The following is a 20981-nucleotide window of genomic DNA, read 5'->3' on the forward strand; positions in this document are numbered from 1 at the left end:
ACTTTTGCAAATTTGGTTTTCTAGGCCACCGCTTCAAAATGCCCTAGAAAACACACCAAGTTGATGCCAGGCCACTTCTAGGCCATTACGTGGTGGCCTAGAAAAGCAAACTTTCAAAAGTAGGCCACCACTGCAAGATGAATTCGCCTCGAAAAATTCCTCGAGGAATTCATCAAAAAATTTCTCGAAGTCGTGTCGAAATTCAAATCATAACCTAAATTTATAAAACTTGGTTATGACCTAGATTTCTAAAATTAGGTCATTACCTAGATTTCCAAAGTTAGGTCGAAAAATGCCAAAAAAATGTAAAAATTGTGAAAAAATGGGTCCTGGCGCGAAAGCTACCGTAACCTAATATTTTTTGATTTTTGCTATAAAGCGGCCATTTTTCTAAAAATATTTCCAATTTTCCAGGGCGTCACCGGCACTTCAAATTGCAACTACAACCACTCGGAACTGCTCCTGGCGCGCGCATTCTGCACCGGCCACGTTCCCTACGAATTCGTCGAAAACCCAGAATTCAAATTTTTCCTCAACTCGCTAAATTGCGAATTCAAAGTTCCAAGTATGAATCGAATTCGTGAGGTTTTGATGGTCAATACGTCGTCGCTCATCAGACAAAATACGTTTGAATTGAGCAGAGCAAAGGTAGTATGCGGAGCTGAAAAACAATTTCTTCTGAAATTTAATTTTTCAGGATTATGTGATTATCACTGATGGACTATCAGAATCTAAATTTGAGAGTCCCACATTTTTATCAGTATACGTGTCACACGTGGATCAGTATACTTTCGAGAGGAAGGTTTTGGTGAGTTTTTCAAAAAAGCCTAATTTTGAAAATCTAGGCCACGACCTAATTTTACAAAATCGAGGTCCGAGCTAATTTTAAAAATCTAGGTCATGACCTAATTTTAGAAATCTAGGTCATGGCCTAATTTCGGAAATCAAGGTCATGGAATATTTATGAAAATCTAGATCATGACCTAATTTTAGAAATATAGGGCGTGGCCTAGTTTTCAAAATTTTGGTCACAACCTAATTTTTTAAATCTAGCCCATGACCTATGTTTGAAAATCTAGGCCACGACCTAAATTTTGGAAATTCAGGTCATGACCTGATTTTAGAAATCAGAGACGTGACCTAATTTTGGAAATCTAGGTCATGACCTAATTTTAGAAATATAGGTCATGACCTAATTTTAGAAATCTGAGACGTGACCTAATTTTGGAAATCTAGGTCATGACCTAATTTCGGAAATCTAGGGCGTGACCTAATTTTTAACATTATTTTCACAGCCTAATTTTTGAAATCTAGGGCGTGACCTAGTTTTTAAAATTTTGGTCACAACCTAATTTTGGAGTTCTAGGTCATGTGAAACTTCAAAAATCGCGGTTTTCAGCTCTGCGGACTGACCTACATCGACGAGAAATCGGATCGAGCTGGAAATATGAGAAGAGTGCAAAATTTGGTCGATAGTGTTGGCCTAAAATTTCAAGAAAATCAAATTATCGTCTGTGATATGGACCAGAATCTGAAGGAAAATGAATTAAGTATTAGAAAGTGAGTTTAAAGAGGAGTAAAAATGTTTAAGGCATTGAAATCGCCTAACACATACTAGGTGAATATTTGACCATTTCTAGGCCATCCACCAGGGTGGCCTAGAAAACTCATCTTGCGAAAGTTAGGCCACCATGTTAAAATGATCTAGGAAACATACCGAGGGAAAATCAAGCTATTTCTAGGCCTTTTACCATAGTGGCCTAGAAAACTCAACTTGCGAAAGTTAGGCCACCAAGGTAAATGATCTAGAAAACACGCCAGCTGAATTTCTGGCTTTTTCTAGGCCATTTACCATAGTGGCCTAGAAAATTCAGTTTGCAATAGTTAGGCCACCATGTCAAAATGGATTAGAAAAACACCAGGTGAGAATCAAGTTATTTCTAGGTCATTTACTATGGTGTCCTAGAAAAGTCATCTTGCGAAAGTTAGGCCGCTATGTCAAAATAAAAAAAAAACCAAGTTTCTTAAAATTACAGTATTCCTTGTGCCGGCCACGCGATCAGTCAAATTTTCGAAGAATTTGGATCCCGAGTGAAAAACGCGGCAAAAATTCATCAAGACATCAAACAGATCTTCGCGGTACTGGAGGAGGATGAGGCGAGGCTGGCAAAGGCTCTTTCGTAAGTTTGTGGCCTAACTTTTCATGAGTGGCCTAACTTTTTTTCTCTTCCAGATTACAAAAAGACTACAAAGTCCAGATTCCACTTCCCTTAAAATCGTCCACAAGCAAATGGGGCTCGCTTTTTACGGATATGCAGGGATACATAACGAATGTGAGCGGCAGGAACTGAAAATTTAAAAAATTCAATTTCCAATTTTCCAGGAAGCCTACTTTGTCTTTGTCCCAAATCTCGGCGCTAAAGAACACCAACTGCTCAACTCTCGGAAACTTTCGGAAGCTCAAAATTTCGTAAAACTCTTGCAACCACTTCACATAGCTCTAGAAGCGGTAAGTGCGCTCAATTGAGAAATTCGAAATTTCAAAATGTTTCAGTTGACCTCTGAAAACTCGTTTTGCTCGGATATCGTGCCAAACTTGTTGTGTGCCAAGGAAGATTTTGATGAGAACGATCCATCGGCCGTGGTGTTGGCCGAGCTGGTTCAGGAGAAGTGGGTGACTTAGTTTTCGATTTTTAGGCCATGAAAGATAATTTTCAGAATCACTGCCTATCTGAGCAATGACATCATTCTCGTGTCCATGATCTCGGACCCTAGGTATGCCTATGTTCCGAATCTGGTTGATCCAAGGACATGGCAAGAGGCTGAACAGCTTTTGATTGCTGAGGAAACTGTAGCTAGCGCTTTATCGTCGATTAGTCCGAATACAGTGAAAGACGAAGGATCGGAAGAGACGGCGAGAGGGCTGGCTGGTCTGTTGAAGAGAAAAATCAAAAGCGAGTGTCCGGCGAAGAATTTGACGGTGAGTCTGATCTTCTGATCCTTGAATCCTCAGATTTTTAGATACTTTGATCCTCTGATCCTCTGGTCCTCTGGTCCACTGATCCTCTGATCCTCTGATCCTCTGATACTCTGATCCTCTGATCCTCTGATACTCTGATCCTCTGATCCTCTGATCCCCTGATCCTCTGATCCTCTGATCTTCTGATCCTCTGATCTTCTGATCGTCTGATCGTCTGATCCGCTGATCTTCTGATCCTCTGATCCTCTGATCCTCTGATCCTCTGACCCCTCGACTCATTGATATTTTCCAGTCCGAACTCCTGCACTACCAAGCCCTGATGGCCACCAACCGACCTTGCCACACCTCGGATCCTCTCCAATTCTGGAAAGATCAACAACACAATCTTCCAAAGCTGGCATCCCTCTCAATCAAGAATCTCGTCGCGATGGCCTCAACTACAGTATCCGAGAAGCTGTTCCGAAAATGTTCAGGAGTTATTAACTCAAAGGTCTCAAGAATCGACAAACGGGACATCGAGCTGTATCTTCTGGAGAATGCAATCTCGCCAAAACTTGATTTGTAAGTTTTGAAGAAAAACAGATATTAAGTATTTTATGATTAGTTCCAGACTTGAAGAAGAGAGTTCAAGCTACCAAGAGCCAGAGCCAGAATCATATCTAGACAACACATTTTTGGATTTCACGAGTGCTCCTGAAGAGCCAACGACTTCACAACTCTCTGATGTGAAACTAGAACCCGAGGATCCTGTACGATCATCACCACGACCAATGCCAGAGTTTGGGCAACCGTCGATCATCCAACCACCACTAATTGCTCCATCTCTCATTGCTCATCGTCCACCGCAGCTGACGCATCAACCCCGGCTATCACCAGCTATGATGGCTGCCAATAACTTTCCAATCAATCCAGCACTGAATCCACCAAGCCTAGGCAGTAATCCGGCTAGCCGAATCAGTAGCCGAATCGCACCGCCCATTCCGACCAGCACTTCTCGCCCTATTTTTTTCAAGGATAATCGGCTTTAATTAAATTTATATATATGCGGGATTTATTTTTTAAAAATCTGGAAAAAAATAACTCGTGGTAGACAAATAGTTTAGAATCTGTGAAGCCCGCTACTGATAACGATAGGATGTGAAAAGGTGCAGTGTGACATGAACAAATTGCACATGATAAAACTGTTCAAAGAACCACGTATAGAATCTGTTGAAAAACCAAACTGAAAGTTCAAAGTGCGTTGAAAGTCATCCTCATGATGCATTTCAGTCATGAGTAGTTTGTTTCAGCGAAATAGTTGGAGTACGTGACAATTTCGAAAATTCTTGGGGCTGCTATGTACTGCTCGGAAAATTGTCGAACCGTTGTCTAGGTTATACGATACTGGCGGTGTGTCATTAAATGACTTTATAAAAGCTTTTAAACCAAAGTGGGTAAATTCTAATCTAGAATGGATTTAACCGCTGCATCTAGTTTTTCTGCTGGTTTAGAATTTATTTTGAAAAATAGGATATTTCCTTTCTCTAGTTTTCTCACACGCACTTATATCCGTTATGAGACAAGTTTATGATATTCTACTGACATCGGAAATTATGCCAAGAAATGTATGTCAGATTCAGAGGACACCAAGTCATATACCGTATTTCCTCTAATAGAGACCCATGGGCTTCTATTTTTCAACCTATTTCTGGGGTGGATTAATTTTAGAGAAAACGCTCAAATTAGAGGGGTTTCGGTTTTTAACTGAACTGAAATAGTTACAAAACGACAAGAATTAACGGAAATTACAAGAAATATAAACAAAAAAGAATATGTCTGCACTAACCGAAAAGAAAAATGCACAGCCAGGGTGGGCTTCGAATAAAAGTGGGCTTCTATTAGAGGAAATACGGTAACTTGCAGAACTACAATTACAAGTCATCCGTTACGAGTTGCCCAGGATGATACTTCGTATTTCCTATAATAGAAGACCATCCAAACCGTCAACTTTAAGCTCAATTATCTCGGCTCCTTCAAAAGATGTCAAAAATTTGTCCAACTGATAAATTATTTTTTATAATATCACTAATATTTTATCAGTTGACACATTTTGATATGTCTCACAGGACTCTAGATAATTGACCTCAACGCTGAATGGTTTCGGGTGGCCTTGTGTCAACTTCGATTTACAAATTCTAGAAATACCATTGATTCATTTGGTCGAGTTCTAGAAGAGAATACAAGGACAATCTTGGCTGTATGGACGATTTGCTACAAAATAGTACAGAGGTTTTGTTAGCCACACATTTTACAATTCAATGGTCATCCGTTAATGAATTTTTCTGTTGGTTTTCAATCCGTAAATGTATTTGGTCCACATTCATCATGATTAGTGACCATTGTATACACCCATCACAGTCGGAGATCCATGGTCGAGGACCGAGAAAAAGAAAGGGCGATTTGCAATGAATGAATACGGGGTTCTGTCAATTGCAGGAGATATAAAACTCATTCGTCTTTCTCTAAATCTGTTAAGATTCTTTTTTTCGCGTTCTTGAGATCTGAAGATAAATCTTTCCGATACCTCAGTTCATGTAAATCTCACCCATAAGAAGATCCAACCCATTTAAAATGAAACTTATGAGCCTCTCTGCCGACGATATACGAAAATGTTGATTTCATATGAAAGTGAGGAATCGCGTAATGAACATTGTATACTGTCATCTCATTAAAAAGCGTTTGAATTCTTGTGAAATTTAGTTCCTGAAAAGAGTTGTAGTTTTTGAGACAAATGGTTTCCATCGTCATACCCTTATGCTGTCTTTCAGGGATTGACCTTTTTTAGGGAGGAAAAAAATCAAGTCACATTTTCCAATCAAAGGGACTTGGAGAACCTGTAAATGTTGAACTCAGAAGGATTGTTCCTTAAACTTGCTCCAAAACACCTCACTTCAAAAGTACCATCTTCCGCACAACGGAATGTTCTTGATTCCTCTAAAATCCTCTCACTGAGAGTCGTATTTGCAGATATGAAGTTTAAAGTTTTATGTTTTCCATTCGTCAGGGAGAATCGCATTTTCAAATCCTTCTGGTAGAGATATGAATATAACCATGTTGCTGTGAAGGAGTGGCTCTGAATAGTTAGTTCGGCACGTTTTTGACTTTTTCCAACATACCGAATGATTTGATCTACGGTGCGAATGGTGGAAAGTTTTTGGGAGTAGCCGAACATTGGTCAGTTCCTCAGACATGAGTATTTCAGGAAAGGCATACGAATGGGATGTTCCGATAGTTTGCAGGAACTGCAGACCCGTCGAAAAAGCTTGGATAGAAGATGAATCCATTTTCAAGAATTTGATGTTTTTTGAAATTGAAATGAAATTGTAGGAACTCATTCGTTTTCTCGTCATGCAGCTCATTTCGTTGAAACCGTTTTCATGATTTAATTTCCGTCATATGCCAGTTTGAAACTTTGTACCTACCATACTACATGCCCTTTCTTTTTATTATAAATTTGTGGCGTTTCGATCATTGAGATAGTATGAGGAAGCTAACTTCACGTGAACAAGATGCTCCAACTATAAGTTAATTTTTTGAACCTGTCATGTGTTTGCACATTTTGCACAAATACACTTCCTCGGTCAGGTGTCTTCTTTTATCAATTTGTTCCATCTTTTTGACTCTTGACCGGTAGAGTAAATACAAAAAAAAGAACGAAACTAATCGCTAGTATTACGAAATATCAGAAAATTGCAGACACACTGGCGTCTTTAAAATGTTGATAGTCGAAGTGAAACAGATGTTTCGAAATATTACATCGGAAATGAGCTAGTACAATTCTGGCGTATACTTACACTTTAAACAGATTAGAATGAGAATGAATGTTTTCATGTCGAAAAAACTAGAAGGTCTCAACACAGGACATACCGAAAAACCTGTAATAGAAAGCCCTCCTTCCCTTTTATCTTCGAGCCTATGTATCAACTGACCAAATGATTATCATATTATCACCAATATTTTGTCAGTTGACGACTTTTTGATATCTATCACAGAAAATGAGATACATGTGCTCAAAGTTGACTCATCATAACTACCGTATTTCCTCATATGGATCACCCCTTATTCGGAGCTTGATTTTCTTGGTTTCTATAAGGTAAACAGAACAAATTAGGTGGGATTATAAAAAATAATTTATTAGTTATCTAACATAATTATTTTACAGTAATTGAAATAATTGAGATAAGCATTAAAGTACAGGGAAAGCAGTTTTGAATGAATTTCGAAATATGAGAAAAAATAATTTAAAAATATGTACAGTTAACAAATCAAACAATGTGTACAACAACAAAAAAAGATCCTTGATAACAAGTTAATTACAAAAAACTTTAAACATGCAGACTAAAAATTGTCGCTAACTCAATTTGAAAAAAATAGATATTACAGACATGTACAAATTTACACCATTTTCACAATATACAAATATATACAACTTTACAAATTTACAAACATATACAAGTTTACAATTTATCCACAAAACCCCCTTTCAAATCTCAAGACCTTGTTCCAGTATAAATCCCTATTAAAATTGGGAGACGATGATTGAAAACTGTGTAGAAAAATGGGCGATTCGCAACGAAATGGAACGGGGTTCTATCGGGAATTCGTTTCACGAAGGGTTCATGAAAATCCTCATCCTGCTCCAGATACTTCTCTGACGGCTGTCTCCAATCGAATCGAAGTTTGTGGAATTTCGGATTCTTCAGTCTCATTAAAGTTGAAGTGTCCAGTGTTGAGCTCATTTCAAAACATGGAATCTTAAAATGAACATTGTAAACGGTGAATTCTTTGAAGAGGTTCCCAATTCTTGTAGCGTCAAGTTTCTGAAACTTGTTTTTGTTTAGAAACGTGGGGTTTACGCTACTTACTGTAATACTTTTAGCAAGACTGTATTCTGGTTTAGGTAGAAATATCACCAAACGAAGAGCTGGTTGGTTAAGTGGGATCTTGAGAACCTGAAAGAAGATAATTGCTAATTGGTCAAAAATGGGCGAAGAACGGGCTGAAGACGGAGCGAGCCATATCTTTTTTCAGACTGAATATTTTTTGATAAACAAAAATGGATTCCATAGAATTCGATGAGCACTACAAGTCAAATTTACTTGAAATATTGTATATTGTCTATGAGCAAAGTTACAATCTAAAAAGCTGCCGATTTCGTCAGGGCAGAACAACGCCTGTTTTGTTTTTGATCCATTCTGCCTGTAACTTTGTTCATAGACCACATACACTCTTCCAGATAACATCATTTTGTAGCACTCGTCATTGTCTATCATAATTTTTGTCCGTAAGTTGTATCCTTCGAGTTATGTGCCGGTAAAAAAGGTTTACCGTGAAAACATCGTCCTCTGCAATTCGAAATCCCAAATTGTTTGCCACGAGCTCATCACTTAACGTCTTATTTGCTGTTACATACTTTACATGCTTCACTTTTCCACTTTCAGTCTTGAACTCCATATGATGATGAACATTCCGGTATGGATATCTCCAAGTGGCGGTGAATGTTGAATTCTGGAATGACGAACTTGAAATCTCGTCTAAGTCACCGAAAACTTACAACTAGATTCTTATCATTTTCCGAATGAAATCCTTCGATTTTCGATCGTTTTCTCAAATCCACCTTATTGAAGATCTTGTTTCTTACAGAATTCTGTTCGGAGAGAAGTAGTAAGACTGGAGAGAAAACTAGAGACCCGAAAAATCCAATTTCCTGAAGAACCTTCAAGCCGAAGGTTATGGTAGTGACAGCAAGGGGGTCCATGTTTACTGTAGACCAATTTTTTTGCCTTTGACTTACTCACACTACTTATCGCAAGTTTATATAGATGTCATAAGTAGGCGGAGCTTAAAAAACAGCTGACCGAACACGGGGACAAGAACTAACAAGTCACAAAATTAGGTTTCGCAAAAATGAGGAAAAACGGGAGGAGATTGCTCATGCTAAGATTTTTTTGAAGATAAATGTTCGGGGAATGATTTCGTAAGTGGAAATGATTCAGAACCAAGATTCGGAAATCGCCAAGATACACCTACCGCAAAAAAGACCAAAATTCAATCTGTAATGACTTGTGACTAATGTAAACTTGCAACAAACAAAATTTAAACTTTTGAACGTTTTTATCAATCATCAAAAATTTGCAATTACAACATTTTGTGCTATAATTAGAATCAGAAACCAGTGTCCCGAAAAACTTCAGGGTGCGAAAATTCGACAGAAAATATATCAAACGTTCTTGCCAGATCGGCCCTCGGTCGGATTTCTCGGATATGTCTCTGGAAATTCAAAATCTCAACCTTCTGAGCGGAGCCTACCCCCTCTTCACCCTACCCACCTGAATAATGTTATTGACCTTCATCATTTTGGCCAACCTCTCCGAGTATCGAGGCTTTTCAAGATCTTTCACATAATAGTCATGCAAATCGTCAGACAAGATTTGCTGGAGTTTTTCAGTCGCTTTCAGAATTTCTCCTTGGAATCGCTGTCCGGCATAGTGAAAGCTGCATTGAGCTAACATGAAGGTTAGCTCGATGGGGGTGGGTTCTAGGTCGATGAGAGAGTCCACGACTTCTGTGAGTTCTAGAGATTTGACACCAGTGAAGCTGAAAATATGTATTTTTGAGTGTGAGCTTTTCAATGAAAATATGTGACAATTTGAGCTTCACGATAATCCATTGTAATAGAAGCATACTTGACACTTGAACTTTGAGCTCAATTATCTTAATTCCTATGAGAGATATCAAAAAATTTTCAACAGATAAATTATTTATCATAATATCAGTTATATTTTATCAGTTGACAATTTTTTGATATCTCTCGTAGGAGCCAAGATGATTGAGTTCATAGTGCACATATACGGTGGACTTCTATTAAAGCAAATATGGTGTGTAGGTTGGCCGACTTTGCTAGCTCAATGAATCCCGGGATTCCTAATATATTAACTGGCAGTTAATAATTTTTCGAATCACCGAAAAATTTCAATAACTCCGAGTTTAAAAAATTTACAAAATAATTTTTTAAACTCACAACTCCACCTGCTCTGGCTCATACTTTGTCAACCATGTATGATCATACTCGAACGCGTCCAAATTCACCAATACATTCCGTCCAATCACAATCATATTTCGATCTGTGAAAATCCTTTGTTTCCGGACCAACGCCGTAATTGCATGTTTTTCCAGACGTCCCCATACGTGCCATACAGCCAAAGCGATTTCTAGCTGAAAATATATTATTTTCCTTTTAGAATAACGTATCTATCAGTGTTAGGGTCCCGGAAAAAATTAGGGACAATTGACCGTTTTGGGTACCCTTCCAAAAAAAGGACCCTAATTGTGAACAAGGGAGGTGTTCGGGGTCCCTAGAATGTTTAAGGGTGACTCTTGGGTCTGTCATTTTCAGGTAGCCCGATTGTATCCATGTTTGAGAATGGCTCCGAATTGAGACGGGACCCGCGATAGTTTCTTTTAAGATCAACATTTTTTGACTAATTAGATATCATAGCCCTCGACGAGTATTTCAAAACGATACTATTTGGAATACTGTACCTTGTTCATGAACAAAGTTACAGAGCCTGCAATACGAGCCAAAAAGATTGTCCGCGGTTCTTGGCCTGTAACTTTGTTCAGAGACAAGATGTACGTTTTTTTTTTCTGAATAATACAGTTTTGTAGTTCTTGTTCAGTTCTATCATAGTTATTAGGTTGGCTAAAAAATAATGGTTGTTTTTATGATCAATTGAATTTTTCATAAAAAAGGAAGTAGACAAGATTAACTCAAAAGCTATTTGCCATAATTATCAACTACTTGCAGCCAAAATCCGCGCAAAAAATGGGGTCCGTTGTGAAAGAACCCCACTGGCTGCGACCCAAAGTAGACGACTACCCATTTTTCGGTCTCAACGCGGCTTTTGAAGTGTTTCTCGGCTAATGAGGGTCGCATTGATATGAATTACTGGAAATCTGAAAGTGCCAAATCAGGGCTACTTGGCGGATGAGGGAGAACTTCCCAGCCCATTTCCTCGATTTTCTGCTGTGTGACTTTTGACACATGCGGCCGAGCATTGACGTCTCAACGCTTGCTGCATTTGGCCCAATTATCATTGATAGAGTTCAGTAGTGGCTGTTAGACCTTTTTTCAGAACTTCAAAACATACAAGACCCTTGCTCTTCCACCATACACATATCATTACTTTCTTTCCGTATATCTCTCATTTCGAGTTGTTTTGGCCGGTTCTCCGAGGGACAACCGTTGTCTATTCTGAGTAGTATTATCGTACTGAATCACTTTATCATCCGACATAACATAAGAATCGAGAAAGGCGATATTCTTCGAGAAAAGAAGGATAATTCTGAAAAGTGCGAGGAGGGAGTGGTTGTAGGAAAAAACTTCCGCAACTGTTCGACTTTCCAATTTGTGCAAATGGTTTTCAATGGTACCATTAGTACAAGAAAACGGTTCTGAAAGACTACGAGTCGTTTGACAAGGATCCGACTCGTTTAAGTCTCTCAGCAGTTCACTGTCAATGATTTTTGGTCGAACGGTGTGTTCACGGTCTTCCAAGCTTTCATCGTCATTATAAAAACGTTCAAACTAGCGTACGAATCAATTTTTTATAGAAAAGCTTGTTTGAATACTTTTGAGAGAGAACTAAGAGCTTGCGCGGCATTTTTGACCAACTTAAATTTGTACCTTCCCGCGCATTTTTTGGAACGACGTTTTCTAAACGGAATTCCCAATTGAAAAAACAGAATGGCAAACTGAGACTATATATCAAAAGATGCGCAAAAAAACGCTTTTTCGAATAAGAAAAAGGGAAAGCAAAAATGTTCTCCGGATAGAGAAATACATTCCGACAAACACGCCGCTCATTATTTTTTAGCCAACCTAATAATTAAGTTGGTCTAAAAATATTGTTTCTAAACGAAACTATGGCAGGAACAGGATTCATAAAAAATTTCTTACAACCCCTAACTTGGAAAAAAAACTCACTTGCATATCAATTGGCAATAATTTGAACTCATCGAAATAATTCAACCATTTTGCAAAAGTTGTAATGTAATATTCCCAACAATCCGCAGTCTCGTCTTTTGACATTGTTTTCAGAATTCTCACCGAAATTCGACTTGAAAAATTTTCGAGCCCATTAGCCAATTTTTGTAGTTGGCTCCTCCCCGAAATGGGTCCCTCGGGTCCATTTTTCAAAATGTTTGCGGTATAATCCACTAAACCTTGAATATCAATAAAAGTTTTCGAATTTTGAGGAGATTGAGGATCACAAAAAATTACTGATTCCGGTTTGCCAACGAAAATTTCCACGGATCGTGGTAAGATTCTCTTGAGGATGTCTCGATTGAATTGGAAATCTGAATTTCGAAAACAAAATATGAAAATCTGAAATTCGAAAACTTACTACTAGTGCTCATTCCTTGCTCCTTACACCGTTTCAATCGGCATGGTTTGCAGGGGATTCTAAAATTTTTTTTTGAAAAAATTCAGCAAAATTTGAAGGAACTCACAACTTTCTATCACAATTATTGGACCTGCATGGTTGGCTACCCCATTTTGAATTTGCTGCTCTTCTGGATAATTTTTTGAATTTCCGCCAAGTTTTGAAAATCAGAATTTTACCTGAAAAACGCCGCGCACGCACGACAACTTTGTATTCCAAAATGATTCCCGCTGGCTGGTTGGGCACAAATTTTGCAGAAATTAAAATTTTGTACCAACAGAGATCGATTCATTTTTCAAACTGCAATAATTCAATTTCAAAAATTCAAACAAAAATTAAAAAGAAATTCAATGTAACAACCCGAGAACAACCCGAGTTAAACAAGACATCAAACCTTCAAAAGTTTCGAAGACAGTGAGTTGTTCGAAGAGACGCAGACAAACGGTATTGACTGAAAAAGAGCGAGAGGGTGAGAGACGCAGAGTGGTGGAGTGAATCAATGTTTGTACTTGGTCGATTCTTTTAACAAAACCTGTTGAATTGGGTCATTCGGGTTTTTTTTGTTAAAACAGAAAACAATTTGGTAGAAAACACGAAATGGTGACCCTACAAATCTACGAAATAGGATTTCTAGGCCGCCCTCAAAGCAGATAAGAAGGCAGAGACAGATAAGATAATAAAAATCTGAATCACTTACTGCTTCTAAAGCTGGAATAAGATTGGTCAAAACTGTGAGCCAATTTTTCTCATTTTCTGTATTGATATAAAAAAATAGTCAACTCACAATAACTTTTTGATATCATAATAAACATTGTAGCAGTTGCCAACTTTTTTGATATTTCTAACAAAAAATTAGATTTTTTTTCAAGGTGGACGGTTTGAGTGTGAGATCAAGTCAGTTTGGACATCTATATCTCGGTTACTGTATTAGATATAAAAAAGTTTCAAACACAATAATTTTTGCCTTGACATCATCATCATTTTATTAGTTCAAGCTTTTTTGATATCTCAAACAGCAAACGAGATAATTAGGGTCAAAAAGACGATAGTTTTAAGGAATTTTACAACTTTCGAAATTTAAAAATTCGAGTGTTATTTAAACGAGAAAACTGAATACTTAAAAAAAAAAAAGAAAAATAACTTTTTGAATTAATAAAATTTTTAAAAAACGTGAAATGGTTTATCATCCTGTGACCTCAGGGAGAATACTATAAAGGAGGGGGAAGTGAAGGAAAAAATACCTGGGTCCTGGGTCCTGGGTCCTGGGTCCTGGGTCCTGGGTCCTGGGTCCTGGGTCCTGGGTCCTGGGTCCTGGGTCCTGGGTCCTGGGTCCTGGGTCCTGGGTCCTGGGTCCTGGGTCCTGGGTCCTGGGTCCTGGGTCCTGGGTCCTGGGTCCTGGGTCCTGGGTCCTGGGTCCTGGGTCCTGGGTCCGTATTTTTCCATTTCAATTTTTAGTATTTTAGAACAACTTCAATTTGATAATATAGAAGCTTCAAATCTTTTCCTCGACACCTTACAAGGGAGGTGTTTTTAGAAGGGCTTTGAGAATTTTCTGAAACTTCGGTCTATAGTACTTTCGAATATGCTGATTACAGTGCTATTGTTATTTTTTCCCCCGTATCCACTCACAAAAAAAGTTATAGGCTCTTAAAGTGATTTCAGTACTAACCCCCTTAACAATTTTTTCAGATTTTCGAAAAATTTTTAAATTTGCCAAAATGAATTTTAAACGTAAAGAAACGATAAAAGGAGTCATTTCACAAAATTTGATGGCTCACATTCTTCTTGAAATCACAAATACCGTAAAACCTCTAATAGAACGACACCCGGATCGTCCACTTTGAGCCCATATATCTCACTTCTTTTGAAAGATATCAAAAAGTGGTTAACTAGTAAAATGTTTATCAGGATATCAGCAACATTTTACTAGTTAGCCACTTTTTGATATCTCTCACAGAAAATGAGATATATAGGCTCAAAGTGGACGATCCGGGTGTCGTTCTATTAGAGGTTTTACGGTAAGTGATTTTTCGTAGTTTTCGTTGGATCGCAGTCCTTCGAGTTCCACCCAGTAACAGTCAAATCTTTTGATAACAAAGATTTACATCATTTCTGACTGGTTTATCACTGTGCCGCACCTAAAATGAACAAATCCGTGTTGCTTTGGCTAACTTTTCGACTAGAAAAGACTATCCAGAAGTGTTTCAAAAACATTTGCAGTTTGATTTTTCGAAACAAGCCAAAAATGAATTTATACTTTTTTTAAAATGAATCAAAATCAGAATGAAAATTTTTTAGAAAGATTTTGACACAATTTGGCTTTTTCAGAGAGATCAGACAAAAAAACATAAAATCAAATTGGGGAGAGTGGGATCGAACCTAACCCTAGTCAGTTACCGCCATCCCTCTTCACCGCTACACCACACTTCGCTGTTCCGCACTGCTTCCAAAATTTATATAAGAAAGGGGGAGATCGCGCTCACGCTTATAACGCTTAAACATAGGTGAAATTTCAGACGCGTTTTTTCAGCTTCTAGGTACATCCGGGAAGGAAAAAATGTCGTCTCATTATTCACCATGTCTAAAAGTATATGTGTACCAATTTTCAAGGAATTCTCAAAGCCTTTTTGAAAACACTTCCCTTGTTAGAACCCGTTTCCCCTTCATTAATACCAAAAAACCCAAAACGACAACTTTTTTCTCCCTTCATCGCCACCTACCTGAAAGATAATGATAAGGCATGGATCAAATCCAGCTTATCATTTTGCAGTATGAAGTTTTAAGTGATTTACAGATTTTTGACATGAAAAAAGTGTTCAGAACGGATAGAATAAAAAGAGAACGGATTTGGAAGTTTTCCATGATTCGCTGAAGTATTCCTAGTATTCCTAGTGTTTCTACATTCCTGGATGTCCTTGCCTATCAATGCGAAATCTTGAAACATTTTTTTCTAAATTTGTAAAAACATTATTGTTATAAAAATACTCTGTATTCAAAAGGTCCTATGAATTTTCGTTTTTTAACCTTTTCTATTGCTGGTTTTCGAGCATTTTTTTTCCATTCTTACTTAATCTCTAAACTTTTCTGATTTTCTAAATCTTCGAATGCTTGAATTTGTTTTAAAACTCTGAGCCTAACTATCCTTTCATTGAAATTTGTTATCCTTCTTTTTAAAAATATTTCTAAATCTACTTACAAAGGAATTACCCGAAGTGTCCCCTCGCTTTTTCTTAGATATTGGTGGCAAAAATGTTCCTTCCCCGGACTAACACAAAACAAATAATATAAGGTGCCCATAGGCAGGTTGAGCAGAATGAACAAACTTTTTGTGATTTTTCAGAAAAAGTGGATCAAGTCCATTCAAAAAATCATAACTTTGTACAGAGCAAAGGTAAAATTACAGACTAACATGTATCGTGTAGAACAGATTACTGGCTGCAAAAAACTCAATAGCACCTATATTCTATCTTGGCGAAGAAATTTACTAGGATGGGAAGTGTCCCAATGGTCCGATCGTATGAAATCAACAATGTCGATTTTCGAAAAAACACCTTTGGTAGACTATGCCCATATACATGGTATTTTTTTAAACTCATTTTTTCATATACATCATAAAAGCTCTGAGAACAAACGATTCAGTTGATTTAGTTGTTTTTTTGACAGAAAACTATCAAATCGTGATCAAGGAGTCAAAACTTTCGAAAAAAAATTTTCACATGTTGAAAGTGAGTATGTAAGTAAGTGAGTGTGAGTAAGTGAGTGTGAGTGAGTAAGTGAGTGATGGAATTGACATTTGAAAGTTTATTTTTTCAAAAATCTCTCTTAAATGAACGGCGAGCTATATATTTGAGACTATAGTTGTGCATTATGACATGAAAGGAATCGGATAGACATAGTCTCCCAAAGGTGTTTTTTCGAAAATCGACATTTTTTGATTTCCTACGATCGGACCATTCGGACACTTCCCATCCTAGTAAATTTCTTCGCCAAGATAGAATATAGGTGTTACGCGTGTATCGTTATATATATATATATATATATATATAAGGAAGATATCAAACAGTTGTTCAATCAACATTTGTGGTCCAACGTTGTAAAATGACTCCGGAAATGAATAGGATGTCGTAAGACTTATTTACAAACTTGGAAATGCGCTCGACGATCCACTAAGGCAGCTAGGCCACCGTATCTGTCCAATTCCAGAAGTACTACTGACTACATCATATTCTACGTAATATTCCATGCCTATCACTTTTGCCTTTATTCCTCCATTTGACTATTTCAACTCTGCTAAACGGACTCTGTCAAATGGATGAAGAACCCAACAACAAATATCAACAATCGGAAGTAGTGGACACTATGGAAATCGTCTTTCAAGAATACTTGATAATGTAAAACGTATGGCCAACCAACCTCCGGACTTATCGATCCGGCTTCTTACAAACTTGGTGAGAAAATTTCTAACACGTGTGAAGCTAGACCTAATCTTGAATCTTGAAACACTTTAATCTCTAACGAGCCACCAGAATTCCACCTAACCTGAGTTTAAGTGATGATTGGACAAGGCGATTTTTGGATGACTTGACCACAGAAAGGATGATCAAGCACAAGACTAAAAAACCAAGATATCCTGCAGTATTTCGCCAATTCGCATGACCTACCGATGCCCTGGAGTGTTCATCGTCAACAAGGCTTGTGCTCCAAATTTTTAAAAATTCGTGCGCAATTTGTGCTTGGATCGGTAGTACTATTAACCCCTCCCCTACGGTTTGTGACTAGGGGGTCATCACGGATCCCTCTCTCAATTTCGCCACCCATATATTAATAAGTTCTTCCTCTTTCCAATTCGATCAACTCTTGAAGTGCTACAAGTCTAACTCCTTGATTCAGTATTTATCTTTTTGAATTATATTTTTTGCCAATCAGTTTCTGCAATGTACTGTAAAACCTGAATGAGAAGGATTGTCCCTTATAATGTTCCACGTCACCACTGGTGGGCCGTACTATTTCAGGATCCTTCAATTAGAGGGAGCTCTTCTATTTTCCTGACAACGTTCTCCAAAATTTTTATTTGAAAAAAACCGGCGAACTTTCTTTCAAAATTCATAAAAACCTGTCAATTTTATCAAAATTGAGAAATTTTCAAAAAGATTTTTTTCGAAATTGGTCAATGATAGTTTTCGTTGCTATTCGAAAGCTAGAATTTGTTCCAAATAGTTCAAAATTCTAGACCTAATAGTTGTTTTTTTTTTTCAAACTAATTTTTTTTCCAATTTTTTTTCGTCTAAAATTTAAACCAATTTATCTTTATTATTGTGGAAATCATCAAAGTAGACTTTTCGGGAGATGCTTCTTACGGTATCTCAAGATAGAAAATTCGTCTTTTAGAAGCTTTTCTCATTTTGAAGCCAATTTTCAGCATAAATACGTTTGTTTCTAACTTTTCTCCATTTCAAATTATTAAAAAATTTCTGAAATTTTTAATTTTTGAGTTTATCTGACATAATATTTTTTATGTAGTTTCTTCTCTTTCAAACTACCCCTACTTTTTTCGATTCTTATTTCTATTTCCAACCCCATTCATTTCAATTTTCTCTTGCTTTTCACAACGTTTTCTTCTCCCTCGTCCCGCGCTTCTTTTCATCTTCATCACAAAAAATTATATATATTATCCCCTTGAAAAACTACTAATCACCATTTCGGTTTGCCCTAACCCTTTCCAGGTCAAATTTCATAAGCATGCACACAGTGTTGCCACCCTGTGTACCTCATTAGGACGCTCATTAAAATGAGTCATGCTAGTGGAGAAGGTTTAAAATCTCTAGATTTGTGGATGTCAACGATGAGAAATTCAAGATTCGATGAAGGAAAAAGGACAGGAAAAAGGATAAGGCTTTTTGAACAAAAAAACTGGTTATATAATAAAAGCTTCAATTTCTGCTCTAAGTTTGTTGGAGCAACTCTTGAATCTTGTACAGAATTGCTCGTAGTTAAACATTTACTTCAAAAATGTAGAACCACGACGAAATTTTTGAAGTGCCAAAGTTTTTATAACCAGCAAGCTGGTGCGCCTTCGGCGCGATACATTCTAGTTTTTCATTTGTTCGAGGCTCCACACCTCACTTTTTCTTAAAGGGCCACGTAAATCTAAATTTATTTTTTAAACTTTTCAAAAGTCCACAGATCCCCAAGAGGACAGACAGACGCATCTAGCGTTTTATATATAAGGAAGATAGGGCAAAAATATTGATAATTGACAATTTTTGGAAATCTTACAAGGGAGTTACTTGAGGGAGTAGGTTTAATTTTTTAAAATTTTTTTTTTGTTTTATTTTAAGCTGCCATAACTGGCTCTGGAATAAAATTTACGCAATGTTTTTCGGGAGTTTCTCGTTATGAATAGGAATTTTCCAGAATAAAAACAGACATTTAATTTTTGAAGAAATTCACAAATATGGGTTCATCGAAGATTTTTCAAATTTTTTTTTCAATTTTTTCTTTGTTTTTTTTTATTGAAAAAACAGTTGAGGATTCTAAACACATCGGTGGCATTCGATGACAAACTGCTGGAAACATATGTTCTTGGCACAATACGCGCATTTGACCATTGACAATCTTTTGCACCCAGATAATTGGCACTTTCCATAAACTTTCCGGTCGAAGCAATATTGAATTGGTCTGTCACATTTTGGAGCGCAACTGTTCACATAACCGCCAGAATACCAGGCATACTGTCTCCATTCTTGGAAGATGGGAGAGCACATCTGCCAATATGCTTGGCTCAGCATCTGCAATCAAAAAATGAGGGACGTTTTCAGAAACTTCAGAAACTTTGATGATAGAATCTCGTTGATGTGGCTTAAAGTCCTTCTCTTTTCTTTGCGCATATTCCGTCAAGTTCTTCATGAACTTCTTGAATTGACGGAATTTGCCAATGTTTAGTAGCTGGATTTGTCCTGTCGCTCCAGGCGGAATGATAAACAAAAAAAATTGAAAAAAAAAATTGAAAAATCTTCGGTGAACCCATGAGCATATTTGTGAATTTCTTCAAAAATTAAATGTTTGTTTTTATTCTGGAAAATGCCTATTCATAACGAGAAACTCCCGAAAAACATTGCGTAAATTTTATTCCAGAGCCAGTTATGGCAGCTTAAAATAAAACAAAAAAATTTTGCAAAATTTTTGGGATCGGGAGAATCGAACCTACAACCTTCCTCCTCTGAACTTGCGATTTTACCACTTTACCACACTGCTGATTGAAATCTATTGTTTTGAAAAAAATACACTATTCCGTGAAAAACATTTCACGAGAAATTGCTTAATCATAGGGAAACTTTTCTAAATCATAACTCAGCTCACGTGAGCATTTTGCTGATTTTTTTAACAGATTTGGAATCCTCATAAGCTCTTCTATCTGCTCCCAAAATTTCAAAAAAAAGTTAAACCTGCTAATATTTTGAAAGTTTTATTTTTTCAGAAGCTGTTGGATGATCAATCAAGAGTTACTAATGGTAACTCTGGAATCGACAATTTTGTAATTCAAATTATTTATGTGCTGGCTCACCTAAATAACAGAATCCTGATACACAATGGTCCACATGACCTACAGTAAGAAAACATCTTTTTCTTTTGTATCTACTCTTTTCAGAGTTTCCCTAATCACCTCTCACTATTGCTTTCCTGGATTTCAATTTCAAACTGATCTTCCGGTTTCAAATCATTTTTGAAAAGTCACAAGAATCCAAGTCGCCTCCTGCACACTATCACCCGGAAATTGGCTCCATTTCCTATTGCCTCAATGGGTTTCCGAATTTCAACTACTTTTCCTTGGATGATAACAATATGTAATCTTGCCCTATTAAAAGAGGAAAAACAATTTATTTTAATTTTTTAATTTCCTTTTCTGATCTATTAAGTTTCGTTTTTTTCTGCTCCCAGTTCTGAAAATTCTCAATTCGGTTAAAAAAAATAAATATGTATCTTGATCCTCCGATTCCTCCCAGGTACTCGGTTAGCTCTCCACGTAGGTGGTTCCTCACACTATTCCTATATTTCTTTTTTCACATAATCACAAGGTTTCAGAAGAAGAGAAAACAGGTGACCCGTGGGAACAAAAAATATTCTACACTAAATCTGGAAAAATTTTAAGCTAACTAGTTACGACTGCATATGAATTTCAAAATATTCTTCTTTAAATCCGAAAAAGTTCTGAAGCTAAGATTATCTGAAATTTAGAGCCAAAGGATTGTAATCAGTTAATCCGGAAGTCTTTTTCATAGTCATTGTTTACGAAAAAGTGTTTAGAAAAAATGTACTTTTAAAAAGTGAATTCGAGTGTTACACAGGTGATTCGCGAACAATCCGTTACGGACTCTCCGCGTTCGCGCGCGGTTGAAATAGGAATCGTATGCGGACCGTACGCGAACCGTTTCCAGCAAAACACATCACATTATAACGGGTTTCTCCGTATTCTGTCCGTTCGCGAACTCCGTATCCGATCCGACCGCGAATGATGA

General features: G+C 37.2%; 4 protein-coding genes across 4 annotated transcripts in view; 1 reads left to right on the forward strand and 3 right to left on the reverse strand.

Annotated features, from left to right (window-relative positions):
- CBG10464 overlaps window positions 1-4008 on the forward strand; it is a gene marked incomplete at both ends in the record, with an annotated part of 5035 nt that extends 1027 nt beyond the window's left edge. The window contains 10 exons of the mRNA XM_002635758.1: window positions 415-648; window positions 698-808; window positions 1400-1560; window positions 2037-2180; window positions 2234-2333; window positions 2384-2509; window positions 2555-2670; window positions 2719-2980; window positions 3273-3541; window positions 3591-4008. Coding sequence (XP_002635804.1) covers window positions 415-648; window positions 698-808; window positions 1400-1560; window positions 2037-2180; window positions 2234-2333; window positions 2384-2509; window positions 2555-2670; window positions 2719-2980; window positions 3273-3541; window positions 3591-4008 — 1941 coding nt within the window. The remainder of the gene's footprint in view (window positions 1-414; window positions 649-697; window positions 809-1399; window positions 1561-2036; window positions 2181-2233; window positions 2334-2383; window positions 2510-2554; window positions 2671-2718; window positions 2981-3272; window positions 3542-3590) is intronic.
- A 1340-nt stretch (window positions 4009-5348) lies between these two features.
- On the reverse strand, window positions 5349-8777 carry CBG10463 (the record flags this gene model as incomplete). The annotated part of the gene is made up of 8 exons (XM_002635757.1): window positions 5349-5520; window positions 5565-5722; window positions 5770-5853; window positions 5910-6092; window positions 7786-7839; window positions 7885-7971; window positions 8348-8527; window positions 8574-8777. The coding sequence occupies 8 exons, from the start codon at window positions 8775-8777 to the stop codon at window positions 5349-5351; spliced, it is 1122 nt and encodes a 373-aa protein (XP_002635803.1).
- A 1259-nt stretch (window positions 8778-10036) lies between these two features.
- On the reverse strand, window positions 10037-12757 carry Cbr-nhr-156 (the record flags this gene model as incomplete). The annotated part of the gene is made up of 4 exons (XM_045236798.1): window positions 10037-10234; window positions 12006-12379; window positions 12427-12485; window positions 12645-12757. 4 exons carry the CDS (start codon window positions 12755-12757, stop codon window positions 10037-10039), a joined length of 744 nt encoding a protein of 247 aa, XP_045094289.1.
- Window positions 12758-13626: 869 nt separating this feature from the next.
- CBG10461 lies at window positions 13627-13908 on the reverse strand (the record flags this gene model as incomplete). Its single annotated transcript, XM_002635755.1, has 1 exon — window positions 13627-13908. The coding sequence occupies one exon, from the start codon at window positions 13906-13908 to the stop codon at window positions 13627-13629; it is 282 nt and encodes a 93-aa protein (XP_002635801.1).
- Between the last annotated feature and the right edge of the window lie 7073 nt (window positions 13909-20981).

The sequence above is a fragment of the Caenorhabditis briggsae genome (genome assembly GCF_000004555.2).
Source record: "Caenorhabditis briggsae complete genome, chrV, whole genome shotgun sequence".
NCBI classification, from domain to species: domain Eukaryota; kingdom Metazoa; phylum Nematoda; class Chromadorea; order Rhabditida; family Rhabditidae; genus Caenorhabditis; species Caenorhabditis briggsae.